At 42.3% G+C, this 14,904-nt stretch overlaps 1 protein-coding gene across 7 annotated transcripts in view; it reads right to left on the bottom strand.

Annotated features, from left to right (window-relative positions):
- The window catches only part of EHBP1 (EH domain binding protein 1), a 480,146-nt gene that overhangs the window by 287,329 nt on the left and 177,913 nt on the right, over nt 1-14,904 (bottom strand). For all 7 annotated transcript variants that reach the window (XM_077282492.1, XM_077282487.1, XM_077282490.1 and 4 more), the window contains one exon: nt 14,673-14,862. In XM_077282492.1, the coding sequence (XP_077138607.1) occupies nt 14,673-14,862 (190 nt within the window). The remainder of the gene's footprint in view (nt 1-14,672; nt 14,863-14,904) is intronic.

Here is a 14,904-nt window from a genome sequence, read left to right as displayed (position 1 = left end):
ACATCTGCGGATACCAAATTCCCAAATGCCCTATCTATATATATATATATATATCTATACATATATATCTATATATATATATATATATATATATATATATATATATATATATATATACATACACATATATATGTATATACATACATATATATCTATATCTATATATCTATATCTATATATCTATATCTATACTTAATATAATAATACACGTAAATTAACCGAATTCCAATTTGGTAATCACTAACATAGGTAGGGGGTATATGGAGAAATCGTCAGGGGTGTTCTTTACTTCTTACTAAATTTTCTTCTGGAAAATATAAGAATCTGCAGAAGTGCCAAGGTTTTGCTTTATCAGTTATAATTACCATTCAGGATAGAACTTGTCGTTGAGGCGGTGTCAGCTTCAAGCAGTGATATGGATTTATGAACCAGAAAGTGTCAAATGTAGATGAGCAAGAAGAAAAATAAAAAATAAACCCTTTATTGTCTACACTTAAGCTCTATGAGAAGTCCAAAGCATTCCCCAAACTGCGAACCTGCAGTTATATAATAACTGTGGTCATAATTCTGCAAGCTTCAGAGCTGAAATCTTGGAGCATTCTTCGCTGACTCAGTGCTTGCTATGGTGATTAGCAATGTGATCTCTATATCGGAACTGTAAGAAAACCTACATGTGAGATATTTATCTGCTGAGCAATAATGTGGTAAAATGATTTGGGTGATCATACAAAAACTAAATGAACAGAGGCAGCTAAAACGAGACGGATCTGATAATATAGACGTGCAAAAAATTTACATTCCTAGTTCCAACCTCTGGTCTAGTCCTCTTTGGCCAGTCATCTCCATCACTTACTAAGCCCCTTAAAGGGAATCTGTCAGCAGGTTTTTGCTACCTCATCTGAGAGTAGCGTAATGTAGACAAAGAGAAGCTGAATCCAACGATGTACCCCTTAGTTTACTGGGTGCAGCGGTTCTGACATAATCAGAGCTTTTACATTTAGCATGAAGCAAAGCGGAGAAAGCTAACCCCGCCCACACCAGGCTGTGTATGTACAAAGTCTATAGACAGTGAGCTGCTTATCACAGGAGGAGGGGCGTTGACAGACTAGCGCAGGCCAGCAATGTTAGTCTCGCAGTAATAAATCCTACACAGTTAGTAAACAACAGCACGTACTTTGACAAGTGATACATCTCTGAAATCTGTGTTTCTTGTCTTCATATTACATAGCAAAAACCTGCTGACAGATTCCCATTAACAGAGTCATAAACCACGGAAGTGAAGCCTAGCTGCAACATAGGACCAGGTCAGAGCTTAGAACAAGGTACTTTTGCTCATCTTTACCAATAATGAATCGTTCATTCTAGAAGCACAGGCCTCTGTTGCAGTAAAACTGTATACATATTAGATGAATATTTCGGGGGGGAGACAAAGCTTATTCAAAATGCATGCATGCTCTGCCACACTGAGTATGCATGTGTACGGGCAGTCTATTAGGAATGGCGTTTGGCTGACAGCTACTTAAAATTGGAGTTAATTTGCTATTTAAAGGGGTAATTGGTTGACCATATGACCTCACAGACCTTGCTAAGCCACACACTGAATCGGATTTATCTGACGAGTCGTCATTGCAGTTTGAGCTTCATTCAGCCTCTATTTCCATCTACAGATCTATTCATAATGGCAAACAAATGACTATGTTTTACTTTGTTTTACTTTGTTTCGGTGCCTTATATTTATCAGTAAAATAAAAATTATTGTAATTTTACTACTTCTTGGATATTGGTACTCCAATTTTTTATTGTCTACGGAGATCTATTCAGAATGTTGCTGGTTTGTAGGCTAAAATATCCAAGCGTTTCCTTTCTTGTTCAATGTCTTCATCATTAATGAATTAGCAAAAAGTCACTGTTTAGGAATTCAAAAACTAAAGCTGGCCCTACACAAGACTGTGCGTTCAGCAGACTGCTACCTCTTCTAATGCCCACCCATAAACGTGAGCCCTCTAGCATTCAGGTGCTTTCAAGGAGGAGAGGGGAGAAAGCTCCTGCCAGACCCCTTTATCATCAGCTGATCTACACTGAAAACAAAAGGATCAGGCACAGAAATTCCTATTGTCTGATCCTGGTCTTCTTTGACACCATCTGTCTAAAGGTACCTTCACACGAAGCGACGCTGCAGCGATAGCGACAACGATGTCGATCGCTGCAGCGTCGCTGTTTGGTCGCTGGAGAGCTGTCACACAGACCGCTCTCCAGCGATCAACTATGCCGAGGTCCCCTGGTAACCAGGGTAAACATCGGGTAACTAAGCGCAGGGCCGCGCTTAGTAACCCGATGTTTACCCTGGTTACCAGCGTAAAATCTAAAAAAAACAAACAGCACATACTTACATTCACGTCCCCCTGCGTCCACTTCCTGACTGACTGAGCGCCGTACAGTGAGAGCAGAGCGGTGACGTCACCGCTGTGCTGCTTTCACTTTCACTTTGCGGCGCTGAGTCAGAGGAGGAAGCAGACTGCAGGGGACGCAATGTGAGTATGTGCTGTTTGTTTTTTTTACATTTTACGCTAGTAACCAGGGTAAACATCGGGTAACTAAGCGCGGCCCTGCGCTTAGTAACCCGATGTTTACCCTGGTTACCAGTGTAAAATATCGCTGGTATCGTTGCTTTTGCTTTCAAACACAACGATACACAGCGATCGGACGACCAAATAAAGTTCTGGACTTTATTCAGCGACCAGCGACATCACAGCAGGATCCTGATCGCTGCTGCGTGTCAAACGAAACGATATCGCTAGCGAGGACGCTGCAACGTCACGGATTGCTAGCGATATCGTTATAATGTCGTTTCGTGTGAAGGTACCTTAAGGGTACCGTCACACAGTGCCATTTTCATCGCTACGACGGCACGATTCGTGACGTTGCAGCGTCGTATGATTATCGCTCCAGCGTCGTAGACTGCGGTCACACGTTGCAATACACGGCGCTGGAGCGATAATTTCATGACGTATTTGCGATGTAGAAGCCGTTGGTTACTGTGCGCACATCGTATACAACCTGTGTCACACGATGCAATCATGCCGCCACAGCGGGACACTAGACGACGAAAGAAAGTTTCAAACGATCTGCTACGACGTACGATTCTCAGCGGGGTTCCGGATCGCAGTAGCGTGTCAGACACTACGATATCGCTAGAACGTCACGAATCGTGCCGTCGTACCCTTAGGAGAGTCGGGAAGCCCCATGAACATCACATGGTCCCGCCAATTTTCAGCCAAAGTCTATGGTGGCCTTTATCATAGTGCAATACTTTTGGGATGAACTAGAACAGAAATTGGGAGCCAAGTCCAACCTCAGTGCCTGACCTCAGAAATGCTCTTCTGGGTGAATGTGCAAAAATTCCAAAATCTTGGGACAAATTCTTCCCAGAAGAATGGAAGCTGTCATAGGTGCAGAGGAAGGTGGACCAACTCCATATTATGACAATTTAGTTAGAATGGGAGATCATAAAAGCTCCTGAGGGTAGGAACCTTGGAAGTCTATTTTCTTTGTACATAAATATGACATGAAAAATTAAGTAATAGAAAAACGAAAAAAAATCAGTAAAAATTCTAGAGAAATATGTTTACCATAAAAAAATAATTTTTGCAATGAGTCATAACACATTCCCTTCAGAAAGGCTGCATGTATAATTATCCTTGCATAGTAATGAACCCTTCAATGACTCATGTGATTATAAATTTAAATAGAATACACGTGTAAATTGCTCTTGCCCATCAAAAGTTCTTATCTTCTATCTTTCACCTTTTCACACCAGGGTGACGGCAGCAGTCGAGATTTCATAAGCACAGAAAGTAATGATAATGTTAGGAGTGGCACATCAAAGTGTCAAGAAAGCAGTAGTAGCTCCTTGGTGCTTTTCCAACATGTGTCACACACAATGAAGATATAGGTGGGATGAAGTGAACCTACTTATCTGATAAGAATTGATACTAGTTGGGTCCTAAAGAGTGTCAGCACCTAATGAGGCCTGAAAAAATACATTAACATAAATTAAAATTCTATTATGTCACATAGAGAAGACAACGCACAATTATTACACATATTTAAATGTGTATTGCCCAAGTATTTCCATGAAGAGTGTGATATTTCTAGAGCAATTACACGCAGACTAAGCCACAGGCAAACAAGAAGGCAAAATGCGAAACAGTCAAGTGAATAAAGGCCCCCCATACAGAATGGATTAATGGCGGGCTCTGCCGACCGTCTGCTGTGCATAGGGGCCTTTCGATCCTTCTCCGACATCTTTCAATTTTAGACCATAGATTCTTTGGTTCTCAACGAGAAAATTCCCCACCAGAGGAGTGTGGCAGTGTCGCTCTCATAGTGAACACAAGCGTGCTCAGCAGAGTGAGCAATACTGCGTAGTTGGGAGAGACAATGGCCAGTTGAACAATCATAGAAACCATCGTTTGGCCAAGTGCTATTCATTTTGTAAAGAAATACTCAAGAAAAGAGCCCATCAACAACTATGATCAATTACCCTAAGTGGCTACAAAGAGAGTCTTCATACATGTGTGCACTACAAAAATAGCAAGACTGATGTAGATGTAATAGTGCACCACAAAAATAGAGAAATACAGCACAGGTTTCCCATAGACTAAGGTGGAATGCTTGGGAACCTAGTAGCAAGACATCCTGCGATATTAATTAAATACACAATTATCTCATTACAATGGTGCATGTTAAAATTTTAGGCTGCAATTCAAATGTCAGGTCTGGAACTTCATGCGTTGAAAAAAAGAAAATGGATGAGCACTAAGACGGTGACAAGAGCCAAATTGTGATGGCTTGTCAAATGGGTCAGTGCATCCCAAAAGGATGTTCCCAAAAAGCAGTTGTCAGTACCTACTAGAGTTGAGCAAAAAAATTTACAGGACCCAGGTCTAGCGTCCACGTTGGTCCTCTGTGGCAAGGCAGAGTGAACTTCCTTAGTTGGCACTCAAACACCGGCACCATGGGCCCCTCTTGTGATTGCTAGCAAATGCAAAGTTCCAGATCATGGTTTGATCCAACAGAAGAGCTGATGTAGCACAAACGGCTGACAAATTACTGCTCAATATGACAGAAAGGTGTCTGAACATACATAGTAGCTTGGACCTTGGAGCAATTGAAGGAGGTGGCCTGGTCTAGAAAAATAAGTGAGGAAGTGTAAGGCCGGAGTCACACTACAGTGAGATACGGCCGAGTCTCGCAGGTTAAAAACAAGCTCTGGCACCGGCACTCTGGAGCAGAGCGTGCAGCTCCATGTATTGCTATGTGGCCGCACGCTCCGCTCTGGAGTGCCGGTGCCAGAGCTGGGTTTTAACCTGCGAGACTCGGCCGTATCTCGCTGTGTGTGATCCCGGCCTAATGCTTATTCACATGGATAATGCTTTGACACGTCTCACCTACCTAAACATTGAACAGATCAAGTATGTCGCTGCCGAGCAATGGCTTAACCTAATAGCAGTGCTTCTTTCAGCAGGATAATGAGCCCCGTCACCCTCCAAAAATTGTACAGGAATAGTTTAAGGTAAATCGGCGTTCAGTGTACTGACTTGGCCTCCAAATTAGCCAAATCTCACTGCGACTAATCATGTGGGGATGTGATAGACAAACAATTGATGGATTGTGTATGTATATTATTGAATGATCTTAGAAAAGTATAATTTTATTAAAAGAAGTCCGAAATAAAGTTCCCAAAAATCTGTGAAGGTCCAAAAATAGTACAGTAATAAAATCTAACATCCTTACCTTTAAAATGTGCCCTTGGATCCGGCCTCTGAGTCCAATGCTTATGTCTCAGCTATTGATGATGTGCCATCAATAGTAAAGGGAAGGACCAAGAGGGAACTTCGAGGCTCACCTTTTTAAGCTTTTCTTCAAGGTGCTTTTCCTATTTTTTAGCTATATTTTATAAATTTTGGCCGTGTTTGGAAGATTTACCACCGGCAAAACCTCCTTTCCAAACGCAAATCAACAATCCTTCCACGTTCCATGTCGGCTACATCTGTTGCTTTTTCCCCATTGTTGGAAATTCCAGACTTAATCCTATTTGACTTTATGTATGCAAAGGTCATTGTGAATTCGACAAATGGAGAAGTGATAGCGGGAGCAATGCGGGCTCAAAAATGACAACTGTTCCTGTAGAGGACACAGCTAGTGTGCCGGGACTATCTCACAAGTACTTTGTTTACTGTGCAGGATTCCCGCATTAGGCGCCGTATGTAACATCTCCCTAGATAAAGCCGCTGGCGGAAATAAAATTGAAACGCCATAAGGTGGGTGTACGCTTTGAGCCACTGTAGGATGATCTGCATACTTGATGAAAAGTAAAGCCTATCTGGAACTTTGCAGGATTTGTTTAATTATGAAGAAATTCACTTAAAGGATCAATGCAAAGACACTTCACTTTGCCGTAGGAAAGTGTTATCTCAACAGCCAATGAAGCTGAAGTCAATGATGGTTACCACCAGATCCCCGGGGACAGATTGAAGAATTTCTACAAATTAGTTCCTCTGGGGTGTTTAAGGCGATTCCTTGAAGACGACTTTTCTACGGTAAAGAGTTTTTCTGCAAAGTGGAAGAAGATGAATAATAAATCATTCATACTAAAAGAAAATCACCTACGTTACCTTTTAACTTTTTCTATGCTTTTATTATCGGATTGTAGATTTTTTTATTGTATTTTCTGTACTTTATTATGACAGCGGGCATCTTGACCGAGCTTTCAGTTAAGAGTATTTAGAGACAATGCTTTACAGCAGTCACCGGGACCACAGTCAGCAATAGTCTGTAGATAACTGGACGGGGGGAATTCATCAATTTTAGCACAATGTGACCCAAAAGAATTGCTCCATATTTATTAATGTATTTTAGGACAGAATCAGATGGTTGTATAAATCGAAGCGAGATCGGAAAGCAGTGCATGGGCTGGCCGGCGGCTCCTGCAACCGGAGCTTGACAGCTGCATTGAAATACTGTACATGCAGCTGTCATGATTGGGTCCAGGAGAACTGCCGGCCAGTCTGTGCACTGTGGACCGATCTCGCTTCCATTTATATGGCTGTCTGACTCTGCCCTTAACACTTTCTGTGGCCCCACTAAAAGGGGTCAGGTAGGGTAAAAAGAAGGGGTTGTGCCTAAAATGTGACACTGTGCACCAAAATTTGGGTGCAAGTAAGGCGTTATCCGAGCATGTTCGGCTGCTAACTGAGTGACTTCAGTGTGTTCGAATAATATGTTCAAGTCCACATGTCTGTTCTACCGCCGCAAATCATACAGGGATTGTCAGTTAGGCAATGTCTGCATGTGCTGTATATGTCGAACAGATGCGAGACATGCAGCCGCGGGGACTTTGACATCCTTTTCAGGCATGCCAAAGTCACTGTGTTAGCACCCGAGCATGCTCGGATTTCACCTTATCTGAGCACGTTCCCTCATCACAATTATTTATCTGACAAATTCTTTAGTGTAAAGGCCCCGTCTGACACAGCGACGCTGCAGCGATACAGACAACGATGCTGATCGCTGCAGCGTCGCTGTTTTGTCACTGTGTGGTCGCTGGGGAGCTGTTACACAGACAGCTCTCTCCAGCGACCAACGATCAGGGGAACGACTTCGGCATCGTTGAAACTGTCATCAACGATGCCGAAGTCCCCCTGCAGCACCCGGTAACCAGGGTAAACATCGGGTTACTAAGCGCAGGGCCGCGCTTAGTAACCCGATGTTTACCCTGGTTACCAAAAAAAACAAACAGTACATACTCGCCTTTCGGTGTCCAGGTCCCTTGCCGTCTGCTTCCTGCTCTGACAGTGCCGCTGTACACTGAGAGCAGAGCGCAGCGGTGACGTCACTGCTGTGATCTGCTCTCACTTTCCGGCCGGCAGTCAGAGCAGGAAGCGGACGGCAAGGGACCTGGACACCGAAAGGCGAGTATGTACTGTTTATTTTTTTGGTAACCAGGGTAAACATCGGGTTACTAAGCGCGGCCCTGCGCTTAGTAACCCGATGTTTACCCTGGTTACCAGTGAAGACATCGCTGGATCGGTGTCACACACACCGATTCAGCGATGTCAGCGGGACCTCAGCGACCAAAAAAAGGTCCAGGCCATTCCGACACGACCAGCGATCTCACAGCAGGGGCCTGATCGCTGGTACGTGTCACACATAGCGAGATCGCTACTGAGATCGCTGTTGCGTCACAAAACTTGTGACTCAGCAGCGATCTCGCTAGCGATCTCGCTATGTGAGACGGGGCCTTAAGAGCAGTGAGACTATTGAGCCCTCAGCTACACGATGTACTGGTTGATTCACTACTAAACTTCAAGAAGGGTCTGGATGCCTTTCTCGATAAATATAACATTATAGGTTATAGATTTTGTGATGAGATGTTGATCCAGGGAACTAGTCTGATTGTTATATGGAGTCGGGAAGAAATGTTTCCTCTAATATGGAGCTATTAATGTCGGTCCCAGCATCGGATTGGATTAGCAAAGGCCCACCAGTAACATTGATTCTTGGGGTCCACTGTTCAACTACATGCAAAAATATCCTGACCCTAGTACATAAATTTATTTTTGCTTCTATACAATATTAATTTGGCTAACTTGTTAATAAATTATTAGATTATACCTTTTTCTGCAAATTGTGTAGGAGCACTACTGGACACGGGGTCCCTTCCAACTCTAACATTCTATGATTGGCACTCCTTCCCAGGGGCCTACCGGAGGTTTCTCCTTTTCTCCTGTGGGCCAGTCCAAGCCTGGACTGCCCCATGCGGGTTTTTGCCTTCCTTTGGATCAACATGTTAGATTATACAGTTATATGAAAAAGTTTGGGCACCCCTATCAATCTTAAGCTTAATGTTTTATAAAAATTGTTTTTTTTGCAACAGCTATTTCAGTTTCATATATCTAATAACTGTTGGACACAGTAATGTTTCTGCCTTGAAATGAGGTTTATTGCACTAACAGAAAATGTGCAATCTGCATTCAAACAAAATTTGACAGGTGCATAAGTATGGGCACCTCACCAGAAAAGTGACATTGATATTTAGTAGATCCTCCTTTTGCAAAAATAACAGCCTCTAGTCGCTTCCTGTAGCTTTTAATGAGTTCCTGGATGATGGTATTTTTGATCATTCCTCTTTACAAAAGAATTCCAGTTCAGTTAAGTTTGATGGTCGCCGAGCATGGACAGCCCTCTTCGAATGATCCCACAGATGTTCAATGATATTCAGGTCTGGGGACTGGGATGGCCATTCCAGAACAGTGTAATTGTTCCTCTGCATGAATGCCTGAGTAGATTTGGAGCGGTGTTTTGGATCATTGTCTTGCTGAAAGATCCATCCCCTGCGTAACTTCAACTTTGTCACTGATTCATGAACATTATTGTCAAGAATCTGCTGATACTGAGAGGAATCCATGCGTCCCTCAACTTTAACAAGATTCCCGGTGCCGGCATTGGCCACACAGCCCCAAAGCATGATGGAACCTCCACCAAATTTTACTGTGGGTAGCAAGTGTTTTTCTTGGAATGTTGTGTTTTTTTGCCGCCATGCATAATGCCTTTTTGTATGACCAAACAACTCAATCTTGGTTTCATCAGTCCACAGGACCTTCTTCCAAAAAGAAATTGGCTTCTCCAAATGTGCTTTTGCATACCTCAGCCGACTCTGTTTGTGGCGTGCTTGCAGAAATGGCTTCTTTCGCATCACTCTCCCATACAGCTTCTCCTTGTGCAAAGTGCGTTGTATAGTTGACCGATGCACAGTGACACCATCTGCAGCAAGTTGATGCTGCAGCTCTCTGGAGGTGGTCTGAGGATTGTCCTTGACTGATCTCACCATTCTTCTTCTCTGCCTTTCTGATGTTTTTCTTGGCCTGCCACTTCTGGCCTTAACAAGAACTGTACCTGTGTTCTTCCATTTCCTTACTATGTTCTTCACAGTGGAAATTGACAGGTTAAATCTGAGACAGCTTTTTGTATCCTTCCCCTGAACAACTATGTTGAATAATCTTTGTTTTCAGAACATTTGACAGCTGTTTTGAGGAGCCCATGATGCCACTCTTCAGAGGAGATTCAAACAGGAGAACAACTTGCAAGTGGCCACTTTAAGAAGCTTTTCTCATGATTGCATACACCTGGCTATGAAGTTCAAAGCTCAATGAGGTTACAAAACCAAAAAAAGTGCTTTAGTAAGTCAGTAAAAAGTAGGTAGGAGTATTGAAAACAAGAAAATGATAAGGGCGCCCATACTTATGCACCTGTCAAATTTTGTTTGAATGAAGATTGCACATTTTCTGTTAGTACAATAAGCCTCATTTCAAGGCAGAAACATTACTGTGTCCAACAGTTATTAGATATATGAAACTGAAATAGCTGTGGCAAAAAAAAACAATTTTTATAAAACATTAAGCTTAAGATTAATAGGGGTGCCCAAACTTTTTCATATAACTGTAGGTTGAACTCAATGGACTTAAGTCAACCTTCAACCTTAATAACTATGAAACTATTTGTAAACTACATAAAAGTATAACATTAGAAAAAGAATACAAGTAGTCAACTATTTAGTCAAAGATGATATTACTGCAGCCAAGGGGGCGCTCATGCAGAAGAAATGTATCACTCATGTGCTCAAATGGTAGGTACAACACCAATAAGGTTGGCTTTATAGTCCAATAAGCACAGTGCTAGCAGCCATTATCCTAAGACAGTCCTTCGGTTACTTAGGGCATGTTCACACAGTTTGTTTTTTTTTTCTTTTTTTAACGTGGCTACTGAAACAGATCAGCTTCAAAACTCACATGAAAGTTTTTCATGCAGTTTTTAATGTGGAGCTTCCAGATCAGTGCAAAGATATCCTTAAAAAAAAAAGTAATTCCTATATATTAATGTGAACCCCTTGGATCAGGGAACATTTATTGGAGCTTTCCAAAAAGTTAAAAAATCATAGCTACTTTCCATACGTTAGAATCCACACTTCCTTGATGAAATAAGGAGGTTATGGACGCTTGGGAAATGTTTCATAAAAAAATGTAAAGATATTCATCAAGTCGTATAAAAATCATATTTGTAATGTATAATTCTCTAATTTTCGGGGAACAGCTGCTGGACAAGACGAGAGCGAGAGATCGCCGGGATGAGACAGTCGTGGGCGGTGAGTGACTTGTATTAGTGATCTTCCGTACGGCCCCAGCATCCGGCGGGTTAGACAGAATAGGAAATATTTTCAGCCTTCCATGGTGATTTCTACCTATAATTGCACAGTATTTTTCGGAGAAGAGAGGCCATAACTCTGCATTCATTACTGAATTACTGGAATCGGGACAAACAGCTATGTAAACAGCCCGAGACATCTGATGGTAAGGTGCACTTATAAAGCTATAACTTATGTTATAACATGACAGGCATGAATATACATAGGACCTTAAGTGGTGCAAACACATGCATACCTGATACACTTATATTTACTTTATACTTGACTCACAGACTGATCCCCCCCGCAGGCATTTCTCTGCTTCTCCCATTTTCCACTTTTTTTTTTTAACACTGCTCTGTAATAATCCGATATGTTCTACCCATGTAAGACAATCCAAATGACTCCAGCATAAAACACTCAGTGGCGGTAATAAATCTTCACGCCGGAGCTGAGGACAGACTGCCGATCTGCTAATTACCCCGAAACATTTTGGCAGTGTTTACAAACAAGCTGCAGCACGGCACATTACGGCTATGGCTTCCCGCTCAGCTGTTCTGCTTAATGTCATTGTCGGAATAGGAACGCCAAATACACGCTCCTCATTTTTCTTCTATTGTTACCACTGTACAATGATGCCATGCCATGCATAATTACTGCACCAAAATGCAAAACTTAAAAGACGAAATTAGGCGGCGGGGGATTAACTCATCTGATGAAAACATACAAAGATTCTCAGGATTTTAACATGCCCTGTACTTATACATAAGGAATATGGGCTGTCCTACTGTGCATACCTACACAGGTTAAACCCAACCTTCAGGCAAGAGACAGAAGAAAAAACCTGCACAGTTGTTATTTGCCAGCACAACGACGCTGTGCCCAAACCCCGGCGGTGAGAGCTTCCTGGCACACTCAGGTGCCCATTTTAAATGCAAGACTAACTTTGGGTCAGAAAGCAACTGAACCTGCAGTCTGCATTTAAAAGAAGACACTTCACTTTAGAGTATATACACTCACCGGCCACTTTATAAGGCTACGTTCACATTAGCGTTAAGCTAATGTGCGTCGGGTTTGCGTCGGCGACGCAGCGGCGACGCATGCGTCATGCGCCCCTATACTTAACATGGGGGACGCATGCGTTTTTTTTTGTTGCGTTGTGCCACACATGCGTCTTTTTTGCCGCAAGCGTCGGACCAAGAAAACGCAACAAGTTGCATTTTTCTTGCGTCCGATTTTCGGCAAAAACCGACGCATGCGTCGCAAAACGCAGCGTTTTTGCGTGCGTTTTGCCGCGTTTTTTGCGTGCGTTGTGCGTTGCGTCGCCGACGCAGCGGCGCACAACGCTAGTGTGAACGTAGCCTTAGGTACACCATGCTAGTAACGGGTTGGACCCCTTTTGCCTTCAGAACTGCCTCAATTCTTCGTGGCATAGATTCAACAAGGTGCTGGAAGCATTCCTCAGAGATTTTGGTCCATATTGACATGATGGCATCACACAGTTGCCGCAGATTTGTCGGCTGCACATCCCAAAGATGCTCCATACAAGGCAGGATGGATCCATGCTTTCATGTTGTTTACGCCAAATTCTGACCCTACCATCCGAATGTCGCAGCAGAAATCGAGACTCATCAGACCAAGCAACGTTTTTCCAATCTTCTACTGTCCAATTTCGATGAGCTTGTACAAATTGTAGCCTCAGTTTCCTGTTCTTAGCTGAAAGGAGTGGTACCCGGTGTGGTCTTCTGCTGCTGTAGCCCATCTGCCTCAAAGTTCGACGCACTGTGCGTTCAGAGATGCTCTTAGGCCTACCTTGGTTGTAACGGGTGGCGATTTGAGTCACTGTTGCCTTTCTATCAGCTCGAACCAGTCTGCCCATTCTCCTCTGACCTCTGGCATCAACAAGGCATTTCCGCCCACAGAACTGCCGCTCACTGGATTTTTTTTCTTTTTCGGACCATTCTCTGTAAACCCTAGAGATGGTTGTGCGTGAAAATCCCAGTAGATCAGCAGTTTCTGAAATACTCAGACCAGCCCTTCTGGCACCAACAACCATGCCACGTTCAAAGGCACTCAAATCACCTTTCTTCCCCATACTGATGCTCGGTTTGAACTGCAGGAGATTGTCTTGACCATGTCTACATGCCTAAATGCACTGAGTTGCCGCCATGTGATTGGCTGATTAGAAATTAAGTGTTAACAAGAAGTTGGACAGGTGTACCTAATAAAGTGGCCAGTGAGTGTATATGTCTTCATAAAAAGCTGTAAAGGGAATCTGTCAGCAGGTTTCTGCTATGGAATCTGAGATCAGCATGATGTACGGGAAGAGAGCCTGATTCCAGCTATATGCACTTACTGGGTTGCTTGGTGCAGTTTTAATTATTTACTTATAAATTCCAGTCATCCCTAATATAGATGTAGCAGTGTTCAGAATGCTGAGCCCTGTATAACCTGCCCATGGCGCTGACCAGCAGCTTCCTGTGTACACTGCCAAGCTGCCAGTTGGGGGCAAGGGCTTACACTGGACTGTCCTGCACATGACACCTAGTCCTGTATGTATGTATATATGTGTGTATGTGCGCATGTATGTATGTATGTATGTATGTATGTATGTATGTATGTATGTATGTATGTATGTATATATATATATATATATATATATATATATATATATATATATGCGAACGCATACTCTATATAGATGCACACACGAATGTGCAGACATACAGTATATACACTGTATAGATGCACACAAACGCATGCATATATAAATAAATATATATTATATATGGTACATATACACTTTACTTTCCTCACATCGCTTGATATCCAAAGTCCAAAGACATTCCCCGCCCCCCATACCTGGTCATATCTCACATCGCTCAAATCAAAAGGAAACACAACCATATTACACACACATACATACACCCAAGTATATCATCTTATATAAATATAGGTTATATAACATATTTAATGTTCATTTTAGAAATGTCATGTAGCAATAAATGTGACTCTTCTCTCATTGCTAGTCCTACTATTATATATGTGCAGCATTGTCATTTTTTATTACATCTTACAATAATATGTCCGCCCGGTTTCACAGCCCACAGGAGCCCCCTGCTGTGCTGGTGCGTTATAACACAGGAAATGATTATTATAACATTAGAAAGCTTACAGACAACGATGCAGACATTTCATGAACATTCGAAAAGGACTTGAGTTAGTGCCCTGATTGTGGGGAAAGACATCCTACAATAAGGTGTACACATTGTTTATAGCACACATACATATATATATATATATATATATATATATATATATATATATATATATATATATATATATATATATATATATATATATATAGTGATAGTACTATATCTTCCTATACATAAACCAATGGTGAAGATAAGATATGGCAGAAGTGTACCTTAGGGGAAGAGGAGAGCTCCTTGCCAGGAGGTACAGAGAGGGGGGTGCGTGGAATCTCCTCTTTTTTTGGTGTGGGTGCTGGAGGAGCTGGAGCTTTCCTTTTCATCTTCTTCTCCTGCTCGGCCTCTTTAATAGGCCAACTCCGGACTACATCTGCACCCTCTTTTGGTTCATAAAATGGGTTTGACCTATAAAAGAAAGACATAAAAAAAAGCTGACTTCACTTAAAA

The sequence above is a fragment of the Ranitomeya variabilis genome, chromosome 2, assembly GCF_051348905.1.
Source record: "Ranitomeya variabilis isolate aRanVar5 chromosome 2, aRanVar5.hap1, whole genome shotgun sequence".
NCBI lineage: Eukaryota > Metazoa > Chordata > Amphibia > Anura > Dendrobatidae > Ranitomeya > Ranitomeya variabilis.
This window is presented reverse-complemented; position numbering and strand designations above follow the sequence as displayed.